We start from the raw sequence: 19,769 nt of genomic DNA, 5'->3' as shown, positions 1-19,769 counted from the left end.
CCCCTTGACTCAGCCTGGCCAGATCCCTCTATAGAGTCTCTCCACTCTCAAGCAGATCAACATTCCCAACCAACTTGCTGTCATCTGCAAACTGAGGGCATCCTCCACCTGCTCATCCAGATCACTGATAAAGATACTGAAGATTTTGCAATCCACTCTGTCAGCCATCAGCAGGCCCAAATCCAAAACGTGAGCCCATGGTATCTCAACACATTAACCCTCTTTGGGCTCCGCAGAAGTGTCACGGGATGACAGATTGCTCCCTGCACCTCAAACGGATTCAGAGAAGTTCTCAAACCCTTATGGGTTAAAAGCAGCTCCAGCATGAACCCGAGTCCCAGTGGTGAGGAGATCATCGATACAAGGGATTATGCAGATTTAAGAAATACCCTCAGCACCCGAAAGTTTTCAGAATGCAAACGACGTCAACCCTGCAAACAAGAGGCACTGCATCATGATGGCAGGAGGGACAAAGCCAGGGGGGCTTGACGGACAAAAAAAGATTGTTTTAATAGGAGAGAAGCATCAGTCATTGAGTCTTACTTCATTCAGACTTCCTCTCCTACCCATCCATCTTCGGTGCCAAGAGATGACAGGACCACCTCACTTTTCCCCCCCAGCCTAGGATATCAATAATGCCCATTTCTAGCCCAAACAAATGGCTTGCTAGAAAGGCCCTTTTCCCTCACCCGGCTTGCCAAGCCCCACACATGCCTCACTACCTGCTATGGTCAACTTGGCTCTAACAGGGCCCCCCTCAAGAGGTGGCCACCGATGGGTGGAGCCTTCCCCAATCATCTTCCCCAACAGCCACTTTGTCATTCATGGCTGGGGACCATCTGCGGAAGAGGGGAGCGGGGCGGGGGGGGGGTTGCCAGGCCGAGCAGGGACAGGAACGGGCGCGCACGCAGACGGAGCCTCCCCACCCCAGCCCGAATGCAAATGCCCGCACCCTGGCGCAAACGCCTCTGCAGGCATTATCTGTGAACAAAGGTCCGCGAGGCGGGCGGGCTCTGCATCACTGCTCTCTCTGTTAGCACCACCTGCTTGGCGTCAGGGGGGAGAGTAGCCGAGTTATCTTTCTGCCACGTCTGCAGAAGCCTACGGGAGCACAATGGACCCCGCTGGCCAAGGGTCAGCCATGGCTTTCTTCCTCGCCCCTGTACCACCAGCCCTTTTCACCTCCACCATCTCCAGGAGCGCTCAATGAAGAGGTGGCTTCGAGCGCAGAGAGGAGGAGGAGGAGGAGGGAAATATAGGTCTCTGGCGTAAATCACCCACACCGTTTCCCCTCCTCTCCCTTTCCTTAAGACCTGATGGTCTTCAGTCACACATCTTAAAAGAAAAACAAAAAACAAAAACACAAAGACTTACTTGTCTCAAGTCGATGAAGGCCAACTGCAGCGTGTCCCCTTGGAACCCAGGCACTGGGCCGGATCTGGCAAACTCTGTGGGAAAGAAAAGAGGATAAAAAGCGCCTTTAACTAACCATGGACAGGGAGATTGGCAGACGGATGACAGGGAAGACAAGAGAGGCTGGGGGAGAGGAGGACCGCTCTTCTAAGGAGTCATGTCTCCCTCCCTTCAGTGTCTTTGTTCGCCCTTCAAAATTCATGTCATCAAAACACCATTAATTCCACCGTCCTGACAGCAAGGAAACTGTACTAATTCGACCTGAAATTTATTCCCATGAGCCATACTGGGCTTCAGAGTATTTGTTTTGTGAATGGACAAACAACTTGAGGAGAAGAAAGGGGGGTGAGGGAGGTTGAGGCGGAGGGGGGGGGGGGGGGGGGTGGAAAAGTTTTTCCTCCCAACACAATAAAATCTTCAGCTGTGAAACTCTTTTCAGTTCCGAAAGCTATTTATATTTTAGGGCGCTGAAGGAATTTTCTAATTTCACGCCTGTCACCAGGCTCCATAAAGCATTCGTCAAAAAAATATGCCCGGCCGCCTCCTCCATTCTTGGGCAGCGGAGTAGTCGCATTATCTGCCGGGGAGCCTCCTCGCCAGCGCGGAGTCACCCCGCACGGCAAGGGCCGCGGCCGTCCCGCGGCAGAGGCAGGCGCGTTGGATGAAGACATCTGACAAGCAAACAGCGCTGCCTTCCAAAGCCAACAGACTATTTCCAAGGCCACGTTTACCTCCTTCCACTGCAACCTGGCCAAAATTTCATTCTGCAGTCATTTCTTTTCCTCCTAATCCGTTATTTAAACCAAGCGTAAAAACCACCGAGGGGTACTTGAACAAACCCGCCTTAGAGGACCTTGCTGAGGACCTCATCCATGTCACTGAACAGCTCTGACTTGGGAGCGCTCATGAAGCCAACAACTTCCAGTGTGTCTTTTGAAGGCTCGTCTGAGGTTGGTTTTGCCCAACTTCACTTAATTTTCACCCTCTTTAGCTACACAAGTAACGGCTTTATCTCTGCTCTCCATCCAAATTTTCATCACCAAGGGCACCTAATTTGTGAAGCCACAACTCAACATTGAGAAAGACTCAAGAGGGAGCATCTGCTGCTGGCTGATGCTCCTGCAGATGCTGAAGATGCTGTGTGCTGGAAAGAAATGTTTTCTTGAGATGCAGTCAAGCACAGTGGTGGAACAGAAGAGAGGAGAGAAAACACACAGCAGTGTAATGTAATGGCTTTAAACTAAAAGAGGGAGACTTGGACTAGATAGAATCACAGAACGGTTTAGGTTGGAAGGGACCTCAAGGATCATCTAGATCCAATCCCCCACCATAGGCAGGGACACGTCCCACTAGAACAAGTTACTCAAGATCTCATCCAAACTGTCCTTGAACACCTCCTGGGGCAACCTGTGCCAGTGTCTCATCACCCTCCCTGGAAAGAACTTCTTCCTAACATCCAGTTTCAATCTCCCCTCTGCCAATTTAAACCCATTCCTCCTCATCCTGTCATTGCAAGACCTTATCAACAGCCCATCCCCAGCCTTCTTGTAGGCTCCCTTCAGATACTGGAAGGCTACTTCAAGGTCTACTCAAAGCCTTCTCTTCTCCAGGCTGCAGAGCCCCAACTCTTGTGGCCTGTCCTCATAACAGAGCTGCTCCAACCCTCTGAGCATCTTTATGGCCTCCTCTGGACTCACTCTAACAGTCTGAAGTCCTTCTTATTTTGAAGTAAGGCCTCAAGTGAGGCCTTGAACGATCTGTACTACTGGGAGGTGTCCCTGCCTATGGTAGGAGGTTGGAAGTGGATGAGCTTTGAGGTCCCTTCCAACCTAAACCATTCTGTGATTCTACAACCTTTGCACAGGAAGAAACTAGACAGAGATTGCAGCTGCTCAGCTTCCAGCCAGTTCCACTGGCTAGTGCTGCACTATCCAGGCTGCAAACAGTCCAAAGAGAGTTAACATTCAACCTCTGAAAACTGTTTCAATCAAGTCTAACTGTAAAGGCATTTTAATGCACATTGGCTATAAAATTTGACTGCAGCTGGGCTGTGCCAGTGCACACACCCAAGGGAGGACTCACACAAGCTTTCTGATTCTACTCTGCAAAGGATAAATCATCTTTACACACTGGCTCTACACCCCACTGCCTCATCTGGAACAATTACCCTCAAAGCCACATCAATCCTAAACCATCCCCACTTTGGAAAACCATGTACCTGAGATGCTCAAAACAGCATCTGAGCTTCTTTTCCAGAGATGAAGCTGTCCTGGGTAGCTTAGTGTCACAGATGTCCCTGAGTGGAGGTACCCAACAAAGGGACTGAACTGCCACATCCTACCTCTCTAAGGATGGGGTCACATCATGTTACTGATTACACTTGGAGAGGCAGTGGAAAAGAGAAACCCTGAGAGGACTGCAATGTGAAAAAAAAAGGTCTATTTTGGACTGAAGGGCTTCACAGCTGCTAGGAAATTATTTAGATAAGCACACATGGAGCTGTGAAACTGAAGAGCTTCCCAAAAACATGAACATCAAATCCTCATGAGAAAATGCCTCTGCTGGATCTTGAACGGTTTCACAGGGCTCAGGAGTTTATCACTGCTCCCATCTGCCCACAAGTGACTCAGAACAGTTTTCATCTCCAGACATGGTGGCAGTGCAGCAGCTCACCGTTAGCTGCCTCTTGCTGAGGAGCTGCACAGGCCAAAGGCTGGGGTAGGGATGAGGCAACACAGCCCTTTACTGCTGCACGTTACAGTGACAGGAGCACACTGAAGCTACACTGGCTCTAACAGCAGTCTTCGTCGGAAGAACAGGTTGGAGTCTTTACCACTTGACATTTAAAAGTCAATCATAGAGTTGTTGAATCACAGAATCACGCTGGTTGGAAGGGACCTTCAGCAGGTCCACCTGTTAACTCAGCACTGCCAGGTCACCACTCAACCACATCCCTCAGCACCACATCTCCACAGTTTTCAATCCCTCCAGGGAAAGGAACTCCATCACTGCCCTGGGCAGCCTAGGCCATGCATTCACAACCCTTTTGTAGAAGAAATTGTTCCTCATGTCCAACCTAAACCTCCCCTGGGGCAACTCAAGGTTGTTTCCTCTTGTGCTATCACAGGATCACAGGATCACAGGATGTCAGAGGTTGGAAGGGAACCAAAGAGACCATCGACTCCAATCCTCCTGCCAGAGGAAGACCATGCAATCTAGCTCAGGTCACTCAGGAACACATCCAGACAGGCCTTGAAAGGCTCCAGTGAAGGAGACTCCACAACCTCTTGGGAGCCTGTGCCAGTGCTCTGGGACTCACAATAAAGAAGTTCCTCTTTGCATTGAGGTGGAACCTTCTGTGCTGCAGCTTCCATCCATTGCTCCTTGTCCTATCCCAGGGAGCAAGTGAGAAGAGCCTGTCCCCCTTGAGAGGAGAGACCAACCCCCACATCACAACCACCTCCAAGTGAAATGACGTAGGAGATCATATTATTTTCATTACAGAAGAAACGAGATCAAGACAGCTCTGATGTTAGAAGAGAGCTGCTCCAGCCCTTGGCTGGAAGGAGCCTGGATGCAGCGCCTCACCCCACGGCTGTTCCAAACACAGCCGTACCTTCTGTAATCCTAGGTCACATTTTACATACTGATGCCACCAACTTATTTTGAAGGAGGAATGAACAAAGTCTGAAAGAAATAAAAGGGGTTAGAAAGAAGAGAACAGAGCTTCAGAGGAAAGACACAGCCAGTTCTTCTTGGTTTTAATCTCTTCAACTAGATTTCAGGATGATTTTCTCGGAACAGTCGAGCACAGTGCTGGCCTCAGTACTGTCGGGGCGGTTTGTTGTGCTGCCTGCACTAGGCAGGCAAGTGGCAAACATGGCAAACCACCTACGGGCCAGCCCCTGAGCAGAAAATCACAAGAGAATGGAGCAGATCAGTATGCGGCTGTTTGTACAAAGCATTTAGCCAGGCTAAAGGTTTGAGAGCCTTGTGTTCAGGCCAAAAAAGTAATGTCTTTGCAAGGGCTACAGGCTTGGGCCACCCAGGGCAGGTCACAGGGGGACTCGAACCTCTCTTCCAAAACATTTAGCCGATGAAAGAATCAAGGAACAGGAACCGTTAAGCCCTTCACAATGGACAAAGAATAAAGAGTTCAAACGCGCAGCAGAAAAGAGACATCCACTGGAAACTAATTATCCAGAAGGGGGGAACCTCTCTTGGACGCCGCAGACGGCTGCGCACAGGGGACCCAGCCAGCCCGTCCTGCGTGGCTCAAACTGACACAGGTGGCGACTGCACTCCTCAGAACCATCTTCCTGCCTCATAACCATCACATGGAGGGTTAAGGTTTTCACTGAATTACCAAGCCTGCCAGAACTCGTGACAGCAGAGCTGAGCGATGGAGGCTGCACAGAACCACAGTATGGGCTAGCCTGGAAGGGACCATGGCACAGGAATGTGCCCTTGTGGCTAAGAGGGACAGTGGGATCCTGGGGGGCATTAAGAAGAGTAACTCCAGCAGATCAAGGGAGGTTCTCCTCCACATTTACTTTGCCCTGGTGAGACCTCATCTTGAGTACTGCCTTCAGTTTGGGGCTCCCCAGTTGAAGAGAGACAGGGATCTGCTGGAGAGAGTCCAAGGGAGGGCTATGAGGACAATTAGGGGACTGGAGCACTGCCTGATGAGGAGAGGCTGAGGGACCTGGGGCTGCTTAGTCTGAAGAGAAGACTGAGAGGGAATTTAATCAATGTTTGTAAATATCTGAGGGCTGGGGGTCAGGAGAGGGGGGGGCAGAGCTCTGCTCACTTGCTCCCTGGGATAGGACGAGGAGCAATGGATGGAAGCTGCAGCACAGGAGGTTCCAGCTTAACACGAGGGGGAACTTCTTGACTGTAAGTGTCTCAGAGCACTGGAACAGGCTCTCCGGAGAGGTTGTGGAGTCTCCTCCTCTGGAGACTTTCAAGGCCTGTCTGGATGTGTTCCTGTGTGACCTGAGCTAGATTGTATGGTCCTGCTGTGGCAGGGGAGTTGGACTCGATGATGCCTTTGGGTCTCTCCTAACCCATGATATCCTGTGATCCTGTGACCTCCAAAGGTCATCCAGTCCAACCCCTCTGCACATCCTCAACTAGATCAGGATGCTCAGAGCCATGTCCAGCCTCACCTTGAATATCTCCAGGGAGGGAGTCTCAACCACCAGGTAACTCAGCCAAGGAGGAGGTGGTGAATGGCCAATCCTGGACCAGTATCAGCGCATTTTGGCTGAAGGATTCCCCAAAGCAGCTGAAGACATCTGTGATTATGACTGACTGCCCCCAGCAGTGGGCTGGCTGAAAGGAGGGAGTTTAATGAAATTTTACACTGAGTTTTTACAGCACTTTTAATTTCTCGTAAAGCAGCAGTCAAAAGACTTCCGAGATTATGGAACTGTTTATTTTATGATCTAAGCATTCTCAAACCAGTCTGCCTCAGCCACTGCTGGAACCAGTTACCTAGATGGCAAACACCCTGGAGTGAGGGCAGACTTCCTTCCCTTTTGCTGTTTTGGTCAGAATCACAGAATTGTCAGGGTTGGAAGAGACCTCAAGGATCATCCAGCTTCATCCCCTCCCTGCCATGGGCAGGGACACCTCACACTACATCAGGTTGCTCAGAGCCACATCCAGCTTGGCCTTAACAACTTCCAGGGATGAGGCTTCCACCACCTCCCTGGGCAACTCGTTCCAGTCTCTCACCACTCTCACGGTGAAGAACTTCTTTCTAATGTCTAATTTAAATCTCCACTCTTCTAGCTTGGATCCATTCCCCCCAGTCCTATCACTACCTGACACCCTCAAAAGTCCCTCTCCAGCTTTTCTGCAGCCCCCTTCAGATACTGGAAGGCCACAATAAGGTCTCCTCAGAGCCTTCTCCACTCCAGACTGAACAACCCAAATTCTCTCAGTCTGCACTCATAGCAGAGCAGCTCCAGCCCTCTGATCATCCTCATGGCTCTTCTCTGGACACTTTCCAGCACCTCCAGATCTTTCTTGTCATAGAAGCTCCAGAGCTGAGTTGTAACATTTGATTCGCCACTACCTCACAGGTACATGACATAGAGAACAGTTCTGTATGTGCTAGCACCAGAAGGTCCAAAAAGAGCAGAGCAGGGCAGTGAGTTAGGAGCCTCACACAATCACAGACTGCACGTGGCAGTAAATCTTGGTCTACAGACATGTTCTGGAGGGCAGCAAACCCATTTTAGAAAGAAAATGCCTCCTCTGAAAAAAGCTTCACCTCCTCTATTTAAGGTTCACAGAAATATTTCTATTCCTTTTTTTTTTCCTTTCCAGATTTGCTTCAGGTCTTATTTTCTCTTTTCATGTTGGCTCATTGGGCTGGAGCCAGAAGTTGCTCCTAAATTGAGACATAATTAGATGTGTCCTACTGTGTCTTTCTGGAGAATTCAGTTTGCTTCTCTGCCACATTTCACACCAGGCTGGGACAGAGGCGAGAGGATGTCTCCTAACTGCATAGAGAAGAGCTGTGTGAAGCCGAGCAATAAGAACAAGAATTACAACTAGAACCTGGACAGCAACAAATGTTTTAAGAAGTGATTTCTACCCTTCCTTGGACGTCAGCTGTGACACCCAGGCGCACTCATCACTGCAAAGCTGCTCCAAAGGACCTTCAGACCTTCACCAACCATCTTGGGAAAGGTTTTTGCTGAGAAAGCAAGAAGCCATCCACCCTGACAAGCAGGACCAGCACCTTCCATCTCTCTGAGGGCTTGTCCAGCCAGAGGCTCCAGCACCAAAGTCTCACTACAGGGAACTTAAGAAAGACAAGGACCTCTTGGAGCAGATCTAGAGGAGGCCATGAAGACGATCAAGCTGGAACAGCTCTGTTGGGATAGAGCTGAAGCTCTCCAGCCTAGAGAAAAGAAGGCTCATGGAAGATCTTACAGTCCTGTGAGAAGTGGCTCAGGGAACTACTGGGGTCTAGTCTGGAGAAAATAAGGTTCATGGGGAGACCTTCTCCGAGGTGGTGGAACAGATTTCCCAGAGAGGTTGTGGCCGCTTCACCTTTGCAAATGTTCAAGGCCAGGCTGGATGAGGCTTTGAGCAACCTGATCTAGGGGGAAGTGTCCCTGCCCAGGGCACAGGGCTTGGAATTAGATGATCCTTAAGGTCTCTTCCAACCCAAACTATTCTGTGACCCTGTGACCATGCCACAGGAAAACAGCTCATATTTTTCCCAGGTTTCTCCCACTTCAGGCCACCTAACAGGATTTTTACAGCCTTTCAGCTCCATTCTTTCATGCTTCCTTCACAGAAAAATGCTGCTGATGTCTATGGGACAATTCCTAAGGCCAAAAGAAGCAAGACTTGAATCTCAGTGTTTATTTAATTTATCATTTCTCCCCACTCCTCCAAGATCTTTCCTTTTGAAGGCCATAAAATTAATACATCGTATACCGAGAGCAAAACAAGCATGTTTGTAGGGAGGGGGGACTTAAAGTGCAGGTAATGGGTCCCTCCATGTGCTTCTCCCACATACCATCTAGGCTGTCCTCCCTGGTGCCAACTCTCACCCTAGCTCATGCAGCCATTCCCTTTTTTTATGCTGATGTGACAGCAAATTACTTCTAAATCAGGAAATAATGCATGAAGCCACAAGTCTGGAGAATTAATTTACTGATGTCTTGTTTGAAGCTTAAGCCACTGTCTCTTTTGCCTCTACAACTCTTATCTATTGGGTAGATACATTCATTTTCTAGTGATGGGTATTAAACCTACCCTAACCCAGAGCAAATTATCTGCACTGTTTCCAAGCTATGCTTAATATCTGATTAAGTCCATTACTTCGTCTCTCCATGCCCCTAAACAGTTCGTACCTTTGGCATTCACCAGAGACTTAAACAAGAGCCTCATAAACTTCAGGATAGAAACTCTGAAGCCTCATTCCCACATCATAGAGCTCACTGGAAGTGCTCCAAACAGCTATAAAATCCTATTTTAATATGATAAGTACACGACAGAGCTGCTAAACTAGGTAAGGTTCAAGGGTCTGGGGGGAGGAAGAGGGCCGGAGGCTGAGGTATGAAGTCAAATGTGCAACTGGTATAATGAGGGTGTTGAGATTGGCAGCTATGCTTCGGGTTAAAGGTTTAAAACAAACCCAAAAACCCAAACAAAATCCTTGCAAACTGAAACATAATTATGGATAAAGGTCAGTTCATCCTAAAATTAAAATCTTGATGAAATCAGAGAGTAAGAGAAAGATAGGGGTTGGAAGGCACATCCAGAGATCACTGAATCCAACCCCCCCTCAGAGGCATAAATAAAATTGAAAAGTAAAACTATTCCTGGTGTCAGCAAAGCCACCAGACAAACCTGCAGAGATGAGGGAATGCATCTTTTTGCTGTCAAAAAGGAAGAAAAAGACTTTGTCTGGGTTTATGGTGCTAGAGGCTGACAGTGATGGATCAGAAGCTTACAGCATCTGTCTCCATTCCCCTGCCCACGGTGGCATCTCAGGCCAGGGTAGGGGGAGCAGGTCGCCCACCCTGCTGCTCAGGTTGGCGTCACCTGCTCTGGAATGTCTGAGTGTGTTTATGTCACCAAACAATTGTGACTGAAGGAATCAGGCTTTTAAAGGTGATACTCAATGTCATCCATTTCACTTAGCATCAGAGGCTGGAAGAGAAGAGATGCTGCTTAGTGACCCACACTACTGACGGGGCAGAAAACTGCAGGGTTCTGACTCTGTCTGCATCCAAAAGAAAAAGAAGGAAACTATCACTCATGACAAATGCTTCCTATTATTCCCTGCAACATCACCCATCCCTCAGCAGACACTGATGGGGAACGCAGCTGCTCCCAGAGCAGTTCTGATGTGCTGATGGGACACAAATTGGACAGAAAGAATTTGCAGCTGAAGGTGTATCTGAAAGAAAAATAAAGCACCACTTTGTGTTCCAGTGTGAGGTACAGCTGCACAGTTGGGATATCAGTCATTAAACCAAGATCCTACTACAAGGCTGCTCAGCAAAGCCCTGGGAATGAGCACAAGGATGCCTCGGAAGCATGGGTTAGATGAGCGGACAGTGAGGTGGGTTGGGAACTGGCTAAAGGACAGAGCTCAGAAGGTTGTGAGCAGTGATGTAGGCTCTAGTTGGAGGCCTGCAGATCGTGGTGCTCCCAAGGGACTGGGTCCAGTGTTGCCCAACATCTTCATCAATAGCCTGGATGAAGCGGCCTGAGAGTGGACCCTCAGTCAGTTTGCCAATAATACAGAGCTGGGAGGAGTGGCTGACAAAGAACTGAGAGGAGTGGTTGACACACTGCCAGGCTGAGAGATGGGCAGAGGGCAACCTCAGGAAGGTAAGCAAGGGCAAGAGTGGGGTCTTGCACCTGGGAAGGAATAAGCCCCTGCACCAGCACAAGTGGTGATGATTTCAAACTGAAAGAGGGGAGATTTACATTAGATATTAGGAAGAAATTCGTCATTGGGAGAGTGGTGAGACACTTGCACAGCTGGCCTCCAGAAAGGTGGTGGATGCCCCAAGGGAAGCATTCAGTGCTATGCTGGAAGAAGCTTGGAGCAACCTGTCCTAGCATAAAGTGTTCCCACCCACAGCAGAGGTGTTCGAAATAGATAATCTTTAAGGTCCCTTCCAACTCAAACCACTCTCTGAAAAGCCTGGGTCCTGCCAAGCACCCTGCTAAGTGAGCCATGACAAAGGAGATGATTTAGGGTCTTACGTTCGCACTCCTCCACGTCCAGGTTGAACTGCTGCAAGGCTCCCAGCGTCAGCTGCCGCACTTCAGCTTCCAGCAGCAGCTGCATCAGCGATGTGGAGAGGTGTTTGCATGCTGACATGCAAGCAGTCTGTGCCACCTTCCCCTGCAAGAGAAAAGGGAGAGTTATTAAGGCCATTACGCACAAAATGCAAGAGGAACCTTTTCCAGACCAGGACTTACCAGTCCGACCTGTCTACCAGGTCCCATCTGCCATGGGACCTCCAGGTACTGCTCACTCTCACAACCACCATTTTTAAAGGGAAGTGTATTCCAAGACTCTCCACTGGATAGGGCTGGCTGATAGGTTGGACTGGATTATCTTGGAGGTCTCTTCCAACCTGGTTGATTCTATGATTGCTGCTAGCAGGGTTAGACCTTGTCAGGTGGAGAGTGCAAGTGAAGGGAAAGCACAGCAGAGGGTTTCATTTGCATGCTTCCATCCTAGGACAGGGGAACCTGAAACAGTTCCTTATGGGTGAAGCTCCTGCACCGACAGAACCACCAGGTACCAAGCTCACGATGCCTCTCAGGCCTGCTGATGTTCAAAGAAGTGTGGTATTAAGGAATAATGGTGGAGGTAAGGATGGACTGTGGAATAGGAGAAAGGGAGATGGGTGTTCAGGAAGCTCCATCTCCTGCAGAGGCCATAAGCAGATCAGCAAGCTCAAGCATCCACATCCCCACCTGGCTAAAGCATTGGCTACCAGGAGAGCCACCATCAGAAGAGAGAGAACGTCACGAGCACAGGCATGAAGAACTGAGATCATCCACAAAGACCAGCAGATTCTTGATCCTCTTGAGACACCGCAAGAGGACAGAGGAGGAGAAAACCTTTCCAAGAGCAACACAGATGCCTCCAACCAGGTGCAGTCTGGTTCATCACACAGAGGCATGTTGAAGGAGCCCGGTCCTCAAGAGCAAGCAGGGACAATTGTGACAGGACAAGGGGTGATGGTTTGAAACTAAAAGAAGGAGATTTAGACTGGAGAGAAGGAAGAAATGTTTTATGGTGAGAATGATGGGACACTGTCCCAGGTTGCCCAGAGAGGTGGTAGATGCCCCATAGCTGGAACCATTTCAAGTCAGGTTGTTTGGGGCTGTGAGCAACCTGCTCTAGTTGCAGATGTCCTTGCTGGCTGCAGTGGGGTTGAACTAAATGACATTTGAAGGTCACTTCCAACCCAAACTAGCCTGTGATTCTATTCCAAATGCCCAGAAGATTTCCCCCATTCCTTTCCTATTGCTGTGTGCTATCCAAGATTTGTGACAAGGAATATTTGGACAGGTAAGGCTTGGCAGATATGATTTGCACAGGTCTGCAACATCAATACCCATTAAAGCAGGCAGCTCTTTTGGCACAAGAGCACAGACCTGCACAAACCCATGTGAACATGAGCAGAAACTTCTTTGCTGTGAGGGTGCTGGAGCCCTGGAGCAGGCTGCCCAGAGAACTTGTGGGGTCTCCTTCTCTGGAGAGATCCCAAACCCACCTGGACAGTGTGATCCTCGGCAAGCTGCTGTGGGTGACCCTGCTGTAGCAGGGGGGCTGGATTGGATGACCTCCAGAGGTCTCTTCCAACCCACAGCAGTGTGGGGTTCTGCGCCCTGATGTCTGCGTGTGTTAGCACACGATAATGTTTCTGGCTCATGGTACTGCCCTGCTAACACAAAAGACTTTAACAGGCTTTCCTGAGAACAAGGAGTGGCCAGTTTGATCTCACTGGTCTTTGCAAGCACTTCACAAACGGTGTTTAAACTGGGATTAAAGCGAGGGCTTTACACAGTGTTTGGAGCTAAGTCTCACCAGTTTCAATGCCGTGGCACCCAGACATGAGCAAATGTTTGATGCGTGCTCTGAGAAGGGCTTTAACCAGCCTTGCAAAGACGTTTTGGGTCTTCAGGCCATATTCAGCTTCAGTAGGAAGAAAAAAAACCTCGATTTTTAGTTAAAAACAAAAGAGCAGTGCCCTGCCTCACAGGGCTGGGTACTCCATCTCCCCTGTCGGCTGCTGTTCCCAGGCTCCAGGAGCGCTCATCACTCACCTCCACACAAACACCTTCACTGACATTAAGATGAAGCATGGCAACCATAAAGTTTAGCAAAGTACTGGGTGGTGTTTTTTTTGCTTCTCGTCGCTTACTTGTGCTCCTTCTGACACCGTCAGGTATTTAAAACACCACTCGCACCAATTCCTCATCCCCCAGCCACAGTGGGAAGCACAATGCTACTCGGGTGTGATTTTTCTTCATTACCTTCAACAGACACCTGAGTTTTTGCTCTGAGTAGTTTTGAGGTGTTAGTGAGCAGGAGACAGAAGCAGAGGATGAGAAACCAGAGCTCTGCAGAGGCGATCTGGGACCCCCCTCTCATGCTAGGCATAGGGACAGAGTTCCCAACCTTTCTTGGAACACCATGAGAAAATCCCAGAGAGTAGCTCAGGCTTGCACATTAGCAGGAGTTTGCATAGAGGGCTGCAACCCTTGGAGAAGCCATGGAGATGCTGAATGCCAAGTGAAGCTGGCAGCACAGCCAGCAGGTTAAGCAAGGTGATTCTGCACCTCTGCTCTCCTCTGGACCCCACCGACACTGCTGGGTCAACTCTGGAGATTTCAGAGCAGAAAAGACCTAAACCATTCTGTGACTCTAAGCCAAAAGAAAACTTCCCCCACCAGGAAGCATTCTCTGCCCCACTGACAAAATTTTAAGAGGAGCAAGCTTCTTGCAGGCCAAGCAGTGGTCAGACGAGCAGGCATGGAGGTACCTAAAGGGTTACCCACACCTCCAGCCAGCTAACAGCCTGCCCCGCTGCACGAATTCCTCCAGCCAGCCAGACTTGCCTGAATGAAGAGTGACTGACAAGCGGCACCGGGAGGGCGTGGAGAGGAGCAAGTGATTGAGATGAAATGTCAGGTTAATAAGCTGCATGCAAGGAGGATGGCATGGAAAAAGTAATTTAACCATCAGGGGTTGACAGCACAACAACTCTGCCGAGCCCTTGCCGCGACAGCAATCTGCAAGCGGGACTTCAGGAGGTTCCTTGTGAGTGGTTTCTCAGCTCCTTGCAAAGGAGACCCAAATGATGAGCACAGGAGCAGCTTCTGGCTCACCCTTTCCTCCTCCTTGCTTTTTCACAAAAGATTTGGCCAGGCTCAAAACTTTGTTCAGGTGCAAAAGTGCACTGAGTCTTTGAAAACTCCGAAGCTGAATCTCTTCGTGCCAGCTGAGACCCTGACCTTTTATTTCCATTATCCTTAATGTTTAAACACCTAAAACCATCCTGCTTCAAAATCCACTCAGTCTTCCACCTTACAATGAAGGAGACACAAATATCTCACCGTTTAGATTCAGTATTATTGGATGAAAGACAGATGTATACACAGATATTTTTTTCCTACAGGTAAAAAGGCATTTTTAATCCACAATGCAGGTATTTTTAACTCATTCCTTCCCTTCTATTTACTACCAGAGTGCTTGGAGATGCCACAGGGAGTTAAAACGTTGTTCTAAATGCCCATCTAGAGGAAAGACGGTTCCACCAGGGATGACCAACATCTTACTTCTTGGATACTAAGGTTTAAAACCCTTTCAGAATTTAGTGTTTTCAGATTTATTTAGAGTGAACCTTATAAAGAAGGCTGAACTCTATAAACAAGACTAAAGCCAGCCTTACAAATAGGATTTATCCCTATAAATGAGGCTGAATCCAGCCTTACAAATAGGACTGAACCCTACAAAGGAGAGTGAACCCAGCCTTACAAATAGGACTGAACCCTACAAAGGAGACTGAACTCAGCCTTACAAATAGGACTGAACCTGATAAAGAAGAGTGAACCTAATCCTTTCCTGCCCAAGCAGGCAACAGATGCCCACTTACTGCAGGTTCTTGTAAGCTCAGTAGTGGCTTATAAATATCAATTTTGGACTCTTTCCCCAGAAATGCAGTGCAATATCTGCTTGATAAGCAGCTGCTGTTGACAGGTGAGAAAAACAGTGCCAGGACACTGATAGGTCACCACTAACAAGCTGCTGCTGCAAGTGAAGGAGGTTGTTTGCATTCACACTTGGGATAGTTTGGGCTGGCAGATATTGAGTACCCCCTCACACCACAATGTGCCCATCTTGGTTCTTCAGCACTTAATGAGGACTGAGGTTCACCCCACAATGTTTTGGGGTTTTTTTTCACCTCCTGATTCATTTTTCAGCTTTCCCACAGTGCTGGAAGAGCCCAGACTTGCCCCATGCTGCCTGCTCAGCTCACCGACACGTGGAGCCCAGCCCATGTTGGAGGCGTTTTACACCAGCCTCACCTCCCTCCCAAAATCATTAACTGAACCACCCATGGCAGCGGTGTCAGGACATGTGCCTTGGCATGGAGACTGAGCAGGATGCCTCTGAGATGTCAGCCTGAGAGGTGACTGCTCCTAGAAAACCCCAAGGATCAGAGGATCCGCTGTGCTCCAACCTCCTGCTAATTGCCGGCTGGTGCCAGTGAGCGCGTGGCGGAACCGGCGGCACTGCCCAAGGCCCTCCTGGTGCCCACGCCCTCAGAAATCACAACCCCGGTGTGATCCTGCTCCCCAGGGTGGCTCACAACCAGCTCCAGGCCTGCCTGCATGGCAGAAACACTTAACCTGCCCAGATCAGGAGAGGCTGAGCCTGGAGCTGTTCAGCTTGGAGAAGAGAAGCCTCAGAGGGGATCTTCTCAATGCCGATCAACATCTAAAGGGCAAGGAGCAAGAGGATGGGGCCAGACTCTTGTCAGTGGTGCCCAGGGACAGGACAAGGCACACACTGGAATCCAGAAGGTTCCATATGGACATAGGGAGAAAATTGTTTGCTGTGAGGGTGCTAGAGTCCTGGAGCAGGCTGCCCAGAGAAGCTGTGGAGTCTCCTCTGCAGAGATTCCAAACTATCCTGGATGTAATCCTGGGCAGCCTGCTGTGAGTGTCCCTTCTTTAGCAAGAGGGTTGGACTAGATGATCCCCAGAGGACCCTTCCAATCCACATCATTCTGTGACTCAGTTGTGCAGAGAGAAGAGAGGTCCCAGGTGAAAGCTGGTGTAGATGAACAGCTTAGACACCCATGCACCTGCCTGAACAGCCCCCACCAAGCATGGTCCAACACTCAGTGAAATGTCCCTACTCACTGCAAAGGGGTTTGGACTAAACAACCTTCAAAGGTTCCTTCCAACCCAAACCACTCTGACTCTCTCCTTCAGTTCCATGTAATAAAGTAATTGTGAGTATTTTATCAGAGCAAAACCCATGAGGGTTTGCTTTGAGGCTCAAATCAGTCTGTAGCCTTATTTCTGACAACCAGTCCCTCTCTCCACTGCCTTTGGTGCAACTTCTTTTCAGCTGGGGTCTACTTCAGGAGTTGCCACAGCACTATTCAAGGCACCACTGCCCTCCCTGTCCAACCAAGTCTTCCTCTGGGCACATGCAGATGATGTTTACAGAGGTTTCTTGTGCCTGTGCCAAGCAGTAACAGGACAGAGCTCTGCCAAAGACACAACCAAGAGGCATCTACCAGAGCACATAGTTGTAGGCTACTCCCCAGGGACCCTACCAAGTCACACTACAGCATATCCACCAGGGAATCACAGAATCATAAAATGGTTTGGGTTGGAATAGACTGTTAAAGCTCACCTAGTCCCAGCCCCTGCAGTCAGCAGGGACATCTCCAACTAGGGCAGGTTGCTCACAGCCTCAAACAATCTGCCCTGGAATGGTCCCAGGGATGGGACAGTTACCACCTGCCTGGGGAGCCTGTGCCAGTGCCTCGCCACCCTTAGCACAAAAAATCATCTCTTTTCATCTCTGTAGGGCAGCAGATGGAAGCCTCCAGGTTCCCAGGAGGATGGGCAGGGAGCAGAGGGAAGGTGAGCAGAGAGGCTCCGAGCTGGCCCTGCTCACAGTAGTTTGTTTGGAAAGAGGCAATCTGTTAGCAATTAGGGAGAGGAAACGCTGAAAGGCTGCCTCGTTAATTAAGGAACCTGCTATCAAAGGACTCATTAAAAGCTACTGAAATGGAATGGTTGTTAAAACAAATACCCATTAATCTTCATCTGCAGTCAGGAACACGCTGCTCCTACCCACCTGTGGTGGGGGGAGAGAGTGCTCCTCAGCACACACTGGTGGTGGCACAAGCTGGCAATGGCAACCAGCTAGAGTGCCCCAGAAGAGACCTGAGCAGGTTGTCCAAGGGACACCATCCCACCATACCACAGGAGCACTTCTGTCTTCCTTGAGGAGGAAGACTTTGGTGCTTCCTGCTTTTTTGCTTGGCCAAAACTAGGTGGTCACTGAAATGCAAGAAGTAGTCCTGACGGAGCACCAACAACATTCCCACCAACTCACCAAAGAATTAATGCAGCATCCTCATGGAGAGCAAAGCCTGACAGGCTCCAAATGGTCTCAGGGGGCTCCCACTTTTTTTTTTCCTACCAATGAAATTATTTTGTGATCTCCCACAAGCATATGGAGTGATGTGATTAAGGGCCAAAAAAAAAGGAATTTCTTTGAATTAAATGCCCACTTTACTATAAACATCACAATTTGTCCCAGTGAGTTTGCTGACATTTTCAATCCAGGAAACAATGCTAGTGGAATATTTTGCAGGAGATGGAAGTGGCATGCTGAGAGGGAATCTTCACAATGCTGCTCTTTCCACTGGTGTCCCAGTGATAGGAGAAGGGGCAACAGGTACAAATGGGAACCCAGGAAGTTCCACCTGGACATGAGCACACACTTTGCTGTGAGGGTGCTGGAGCCCTGGAGCAGGCTTCCCACAGAGGTTGCGGAGTCTCCTTCTGGAGAGATTCCAAGCCCTCCTGGACAACCTGCTCTGCATCAGCAAGGAGATTGGACTAAATGCTCCCTTGCAACCCACACAGTCCTGTGATTCAATCACACAATAGCTTGGTTCAAGAAACAGTCTTCCACCACTGAAATACTTCAGGTTCACCACAGCAAACCTGTGAAGAGCAACCCCTCAAATGGGTGTCAACTTGCACAATTTCAAGTGAGATCAGTCTGGTGCAAAGACCAACTCACCTGCAAAGCTGACAGCGTGTGAAGACTGCAAAGAGCAACCTGGAAGAGCAACCAACCTGGAAAGCCACCATCCTCTGACTGATGCTTTGGAACTCAGCAGTTAAGTGGTTCCCTCCCCTCCAGAGGTGCTGAAGGAAGCGGCTAGGCTGTCATTTCTGAAGCCAGCATTTACCACTCATGTTCTATTTTGAGCATGAAAGGGCAAACCAGCTGCCACAGGCACAGCAGCAAGACACACACAGAGCACAGCTGAACTCCCAGAAGAAGCTTAGAGGCAACCAGACAAATAAAAAAAGCAGGGGGGGGAAAGCAAACACAGCAATTATCCTCACCACACAAAACCCGAAGCAGCCGGCTACACCGACCACTGCAGCCTGCCGAAACCCCTCCAGTTCCTACAAAAGAGAAGAAACTGAAACAGCCTGGTTGTGTGGAAGATGCCCAAGGTCAACAGCTGCAGGCTGTTGGGAGGTTCAAGGTTCTCCTACAGAGCAGCACAGCAGAAGTCAAAGCACAGGGGTGGTTGTAGCCCCCACAGAGAACTATGAAAGTGCCCAGTGATGTTTTCTGTTATCTGTTTCCAGCTTGGTTTGGACTTCTTTGGTCTTCAATCAAACAACATCAAATTTGTGGAGTAAGCAGCTCCACAGCAAGCATCGAAGTGTTCTAGCCCTACAAACTGCATCTCCTTGCCTATGAGCAGGAGCAAATGAACCAAACAGCAAAAGCACAACACGAGGGTTTTGTAACCAGGATATAAGAGGATCCAGCATAAGAGCACGCAAAGGAGCATGAGATGTGCCCCTTGCTTTGACCACACTGACTCTACGAGCCACATCCACTGCTTCATTTGAAAGAGGGAAAAAAAAAAACAAATAGAAGGAAGGGAGGAAGGGGTGGGGAAATACCTTAGGACACTGCTGTTAGAACAGAGCATGGGGCAGTTTCTTTGCAGCCTTATGGAGGCTTCATAAACACACACTGGGCAGAGGGCTTCTGGAGATGCTTTCAAAACATCTATGACATGAAGAGTTGGGTGCAGAGCCTGGTGCACCTGAAATGAGCAGTGCCTCTGTTGGAGCATTCAGCTGCTGTCCTGTCTCCTGCAACTCAGGGAGGCCAAAGGCATGAAGTTCAGCAAGGCTAAGTGCTGGGTCCTGTACTAGGGCCACAACAAGCCCATGAATACTCCAGGCTCGGGGCAGAGTGGCTGGAAAGTGCCCTGTGGAAAAGGACCTGGAAGAGCTGTTTGACAGCTGGCTGGATATGAGCCAGCATGTGCCTAGGTAGCCAAGAAGGCCAACACCATCCTGGGATGGATCAGCAATAGTGTGGCCAGCAGGATCAAGGCAGGGCTCATCCCTCTGTAGTTAGCACTGGTAAGGCCACGCCTTGAATGCTGGGCTTAGTTTTGGGCCACTCACTCCAAGAAGTACATTGAGGTGTTGGAGTGTGTCCAGAGAAGAGCAAAGAAGGGTGAAGGGTCTAGAGCATTAGACTCATGAGGAGC

At 49.4% G+C, this 19,769-nt stretch overlaps 1 protein-coding gene across 3 annotated transcripts in view; it reads right to left on the bottom strand.

The window, feature by feature from the left end:
• Window positions 1-19,769, bottom strand: part of EXOC6B (exocyst complex component 6B) — a 294,381-nt gene that overhangs the window by 82,497 nt on the left and 192,115 nt on the right. For all 3 annotated transcript variants that reach the window (XM_064151211.1, XM_064151212.1, XM_064151213.1), the window contains exons 19-20: window positions 11,164-11,305; window positions 1,375-1,448 (exon numbers count right to left, since the gene is read on the bottom strand). In XM_064151211.1, coding sequence (XP_064007281.1) covers window positions 1,375-1,448; window positions 11,164-11,305 — 216 coding nt within the window. The remainder of the gene's footprint in view (window positions 1-1,374; window positions 1,449-11,163; window positions 11,306-19,769) is intronic.

The sequence above is a fragment of the Pogoniulus pusillus genome, chromosome 11, assembly GCF_015220805.1.
Source record: "Pogoniulus pusillus isolate bPogPus1 chromosome 11, bPogPus1.pri, whole genome shotgun sequence".
Lineage (NCBI taxonomy): Eukaryota > Metazoa > Chordata > Aves > Piciformes > Lybiidae > Pogoniulus > Pogoniulus pusillus.
This window is presented reverse-complemented; position numbering and strand designations above follow the sequence as displayed.